Below are 6,110 nucleotides of genomic sequence, written 5' to 3'. Positions count from 1 at the left end.
TTCCTGCTCCCTTGGCCTCCACACTGGGTATTGGGCTGCAATACTGGCACAGAGACCATGGAACTATGCTGGCTCTTACAATGAAGTCTTACACGTTTGTGTCTTGATATTAAGGTTGCAGAATTAGTCAGCTGTGGGTTTGAAACTCCCGCCTTTGCACTATGGACAATAGAAGGACTCCAGAGGTATCTGACACCTGCCTAAGGGAGGAAGAAACTGTTCTATTACTGGCACCTGGGTGAGGACAAGCCATTCTGTCACCCTCGGTGGGGGGAACAATCACTGGAGACAAGAGAAATTGAAAGAAGTGCTAGACGAAGTGCACTCATGCCTGCACTTCCACCATTCAGATCTTGATTGCACTCACAGTTTGGGAGGGCATCATTTGCCCATTTCTTCCAACCTCTTTTCAGGTCTGACAATCAGTAACTGGTGCCAAGTGGGTGTCTGCTTGACTTTCTGCACCTGCATCCCGCATTAGTGCTCAGCCTGCGTGACCTGACAGTACCCAAGAAATAGGTGATATTCGTGTGGGTACAGCCCAATAAACTCTGCAGTAAATGTCAGTGTGGGAGCTCAGAAGACTCTCAGCTTGCTCCGTCAGCATCATGTTCATTCATTCTAACTTTCCATCTTGGTGCAACTACCCTCTTTTGCCTGTCCTCTGTTCACTGTGTATTCAAGTTTTTACCTGAGTAGAAAACACCTGCCTGCTTTTACTCACGCCATATGTTCAAGTGTCAAAATTAAATCAAGGATTTCTCTAGTCTTGTCTGGAATCAAGGTAAAGAGTGAGGGTGTTTTACACAAAACAGTTTCCCTGCTGTCTCGGTTTACCAAAGTATATGTTCCATGTGTTTGAGAGGTGCCTTCCTACCTGTAGTATCAAGGGGAGTGAGGTCTTATCAGGAGATCTGATTTACTTGGTAGTCTTTCTGTGCTTGTGCTGTATTGCACATCTGAGTTTGATTTAGTTTATGAACTCTGCACTTACCCAGTTTCCCTTTCCCTGATTTTCCCTCATCCCATAAAGCTAGTATAACTAATGTGAATTGTAAACATTGCATTTTCTGCTGCTTCTGCTATATTTTAGCAATGCCTTTACTCTTGGGTAGAGAATGATCCAAGTCTCTGGGAATTTTCTTGTTAATTTCTATAAGACCGCACAAAGTTTTATTTGGTTTGATTAAAAGAAAAAAAAAAATTGCTTTAAGACAAACTTGATTGAAGTTTAACAATGATAAGAAAAAGATTTGAAATATTGTTTCCTTATTTTATTTTATTTTTTTCCTGTAAAGTCCAAGAAAATTCTTCTTGGTCAGGATGTATTTCAAATACCCTAGTGGTTCTATAGCACTTTGCTCTACAGTGTGAGCATCTCAGCCAGGCTTTAGAGCATTGTCATTACTAAGTTAGAAATATATCCATTATGAATGCTTTATCTGCATCATCTTTGCCATTCTGTTCATCATACACCCCTGGTTTTGTTCTATCCATAATTTTTATCTATCTGAGTAATTTTTCTTTTTGCAAGTAGGTGCCAGAGTTTGACTGTAATATGCCTTATATTTTCTTTTTTTCTGTGTACTGCATAGTTCCAATCCTGCAGCTGATGTAGGGGTGTGATCAAGCAAGGATCTGTACAGTGAAAAAGTTCTTCATTATATCAGTTATGGGAGCAAACCATATAGATGATCTTTTGAGGTCCCTTCCAATCCCCAACATTCTGTGATTCTGTGATTTTGAATTACTGAATTATCAAGTACAAGTGTGCTGTACTAAAAAATTATATCCTGTCCTGTTATTCAAACATTCAAGTGTTTGAATTCAGAACAATGGAAAGCTGGAATGTTTTGTCTGAATTGCCTTCAAGATGGTTACAGATTTAAGATGTGTCTGTTTCCTTACATCAGGAAATTGCATGTCTGTCTTTTATAGATTTGAACGTATTCATACAAAGAAAGGGAACTACAGTAAATCACTAGTTTCAAACCCGGAAGAGGTTGATGATTTAGCAACCTTGGAGGTACTGGATGAGGTAAGAACCTCCTTTTTCACGTTTTCCTGAAGTGATGACATACTAAAACACAATGGTGTGATATTGATTTCCAAGTTCAACTGTATTGTCACACTACAATTGTGTAAGTGTACAATGGCAGTTTACTAATTTATGCCAAATATTTCAGATGAGATTTGCTGTGTCAGGAATGGTTCCAACTCAATGCTAAAACACCTTCTGCAGTTAAAGCCTCAGACTGAGCAGCTTTGTAACACACCATTTGCGTAACAGGATTTATATTGCTGGATTTTATTACAGCTAAATATCTAGTTTGTAATGATGTGTTAACCTGAAATTCGTCCAGGTCCAAGAACAGCACCTTCTCCCCTGTTGCTTGAACATACATAGTTGTCTTAAATTCCCTTACCATACTCTCCTAGGCTGGGTTCTCACTGACTGACTTTGGTGTGGAGATGCATTGACATCAATTTATGTCAGCTGAGGCTCTGACCTACCAATGCCTTCTGGTGAACTTTTGACAGAGTTATTCATACACATCTCACTGGTTTGTCAAAGTTTGAAAATAGGAGCAGAGGAACATGCATAAGGGAGGAGGGAAGTCTGCTGTATTTATGCTTTAAGCTTTAAAACCAGAAAGAATCGGGCCACAGCACATTATCTGCAGGTCTAAGAGGCCATCAGTGGTTGTAAATAAACTCTCATTCTTCCTCCCTCTCAGGCTCTGCATAGACTGTAATTCACATTCTCCTATCATTAAAACTTCTCTGATATGTTATATCTTCATCAGTCCAGAATACTAAATGTGGCTTTTGAGCTGGTACACTACATAATGCTAACAACCCACAGAACATCCTCTGTTGTCCAAGAAGTTGGTTAGAGTAGCCTAATATTTAGTTAATACTAATCCAGACTTCATCCACTGCACAAAGCTGCGATGTAAGCATTTTTTATATGGAATAGCCATATGCTAGAAAGACTGGTTTCTGTCTTTTGCCATGAAGCCTATAAACAAGCTGAGCTAAAGAAAAGATTAAAAACCCCCCCCAAAACAGACAAGCAGGAAGTATATCCCATCTCCTCAGAGGTGAGGCAGAAAAGTCCTCATGAAGCCTCCACCTAAAGGTATCATTTGACTATGTGATATTTTACTAAATCAAATCCATTTAAAAACTCTTTCACATATGAATGGCAGCTTCTCAGAACTTTCTCCTTTCTTCTATTCAAATTTATATTACAGTTTAGAAAGACCTATCAGAAGGGAAAAACTGGAGACCTTCTAGGATTTTGGCTATCGGTGCAAGAAATAATTTCAAAATGGCAGAACTTCCCCTAAAAAATTCTGTGATGTAACTATGGTTGAGACCAAAAGCAAAGTACCATTCGAAAACAAAAAGGGAAGAGGTTGTTAAGACAATGGAAAATGATGGTTTTTTCCTTATGCTTTCCTGTGAAGGAAATGCAACCTCTTCAACTGTTGAGAATTCAGGTTTTAAGTGCATTAAACAGAAAACAATGCACAACACTGTGAACGGATGGATGGGGTGGGAGAGCAATTCTTTCTGTAGTCCTCTGCTGCCTCTCATTCTGTTTCAATGGGAATAGGGCCTAAACGTCTTCACTAGACTAGCCCTTGGCTAGCAGCCAACACAGCCTTTCACCCACTTCCCCCTCACCCCCAGGGGATAGGGGAGAGGACTGGGGGCAAGGGTGAGGAGATGCGTAGGTTGAGATAAGAACAGTTTAATAGTAGAAATAAAAGAAAACTTAAAATAATACTAATATTAGAATAGTAGTGATAATGATAACAGTAACAAAATATATACAAATGAGTGATGTACAGTGCAACCGCTCACCACCTGCCGACCAAACCTGGCCTGATCCCAGAGGAGCGACAATCCCGAACCGAAACTGCAATCCTGGAAGAGCGAGAGCCTCAGCAAAAGCCAGAGAGGGGCAAAAGAGGAAGAGACCCTCACTAATATACTGGACATGACGTGATATGATATGGAATATCCCACTGGCATATCTAACTGTCAATTTAGCTTATTAATTTAAATATTCCTCACCCCCTTAGATCTTTTACTTGTGTAAGTAAAAAAAAACATGAAGTCCTTCACTTCCAGTGACAAAAATGCAAACACTGGTGTGTTATCAGTGTCTCTCATAACAAATCCCAGGCTGAGAGCAAAATGCATCACTGTTCTAGCTACTAAAAAGAAACCCAGCTCTGTTCCAGCTAGAAACCAGGACGCATGTACCTCAGAATAGTCTCAAGACTTGATTTTAATTTCTTCAGCCAGATCTATATTCTATTTTGACTGGAAACCTAACCAGGCACTTTGCATACCCAGCTCTATATGACGAGTTGTTGAGGGAAACTATGTCAAGAAATTGGGTATGCCACTAATGGGCCCTTCTTTTTTTCTTGATGCAGGGAGAACTGGCTCTGCATCAGCAAAGAACTATCACAGCAGCAATTGCTTGTTGATATAGAAAGATACTTGATTGTTTACATTAATAGGATCCAAACAGTTGAACACCTTTGTCTTACCGTAACCGAGAGTAATGTGAGAGCAGCTGTAATGGCAGTTACGAATTCAAGCATATGGCTCTTGCTTGATGAGTTACATGAAGCTGTAGTGTTAGAAATGAAGTCAGAACTGTCTCATGGAAACTTTTGATTAATTGAATTAAAGCAATACCTATTAACTCATTTTTCTACAGCTGCTTGGGGATTTATAAGTATGTATTGTTCAAAGTGAGTTTGGACACAAGAAATTAGGAATGCAAGTGTGTTTGAAAGTGTTACTTACTTTTGATCATGATCAGTTGTATTGCTGACTACTAATACCTTCCCTCTCTATCCTCACTCATTGTACCTGTGTATATATTTTCCTAATATTATTTTTTTCTCCAAATGATTCAATGTTCCTTTTCTTTCTCCATCAGAATACAGTAACAGAGCAGTTGCAGAAGGGTTACACCAAGGATCAGATCTACACATACGTTGGGGACATTCTCATCGCTGTCAATCCATTTCGAAACATAGATATATATTCTTCACAGGTGTGAAAATCTAGGTTTGGTTCTTTTAAACTAACACTGATTTCCATTAAAATAGGAATATTTGTATATAAATTGTGCTAAACTTAATGAGATTTGTTGACTAGAACCCTACAGAGTATAAAGCCACTAGCTGCCCATAGCAGCTAGTTCAGAAGTAGTATCTGTACAGAGAAGTGTACAGGTGAATCTTAATCCTCTTGGTGAGAGAACTTCTGTGAATGACTGGAGGTAGGAGCTGGGGGCATTTCCTCCCAAGAGAGCTGGGGCAACCATAGCTATTTAATTGATCAGGCAATTCACAAAGCTACCCTGTAAAATTTTAACTGCTGTGAATTTACCTCCCCATTATACAAAAGGGCACAGATGTCAAAGTCTAGTTATACAATAATTTGGCATTATTAATTATCAGATACTACAGCTATTGAAAAGATCTTAGGTTTTTACATGAGTATGATGCAGAAATACTAAGAGGGTATGAAGTACAAATAGAATTAAATTATAAGCTGTTCCCTGATATCTGGCAAGATTAAATTTTCTTCAAATAATTTGAGTTTTATAGCATAATCAGGGCTGACATCATACAAAATTGTGCTTCATCTTTTTTAGCAGTTCTTATAGTAGTAAGTACAGATTCATGGTATAGTGAGTGCAGTAACAGCTCACTCAGAATACATTACTGCTGGTAACATCAGCATGCTGTACAATAATATGAAAATAAAACTAAACTCTGATAAGATAGTACAACAAAAAAGTTGTTAAGGGACACTGATAATGTCTTCATTTCTCTGCACTTAGCATTCCAAGCTCTATATTGGAGCCAAACGGACTGCCAACCCTCCTCATATTTTTGCAGTTGCTGACATAGGTTATCAATCCATGGTGACATACAACTCCGATCAGGTAAAGATGAGGTCTTTTAATTATATCCTTTGCTTGACTGAGAGATATGTAGTGAGCTCAGAGTCATGCTCTTGTTCTCTGCAGTGTATCGTTATTTCTGGAGAAAGTGGAGCTGGCAAGACGC

The 6,110-nt window shown here is 38.9% G+C and overlaps 1 protein-coding gene across 1 annotated transcript in view; it reads left to right on the top strand.

The window, feature by feature from the left end:
* The window catches only part of LOC104528857 (myosin-IIIa), a gene marked incomplete at its 5' end in the record, with an annotated part of 53,521 nt that overhangs the window by 11,972 nt on the left and 35,439 nt on the right, over positions 1 to 6,110 (top strand). Inside the window, 5 exon segments of the mRNA XM_029086221.1 lie at positions 1,939 to 2,038; positions 4,970 to 5,086; positions 5,882 to 5,986; positions 6,071 to 6,108; position 6,110. The exon segment at position 6,110 is cut by the window's right edge and continues 39 nt beyond it. Of these exon segments, the coding sequence (XP_028942054.1) occupies positions 1,939 to 2,038; positions 4,970 to 5,086; positions 5,882 to 5,986; positions 6,071 to 6,108; position 6,110 (361 nt within the window).

Source organism: Antrostomus carolinensis, unplaced genomic scaffold (genome assembly GCF_000700745.2).
Source record: "Antrostomus carolinensis isolate BGI_N321 unplaced genomic scaffold, ASM70074v2 scaffold4438, whole genome shotgun sequence".
Classification (NCBI taxonomy): domain Eukaryota; kingdom Metazoa; phylum Chordata; class Aves; order Caprimulgiformes; family Caprimulgidae; genus Antrostomus; species Antrostomus carolinensis.
The sequence above is the reverse complement of the archived record's forward strand: the minus strand, read 5'-3'. Positions and strand labels throughout refer to the sequence as shown.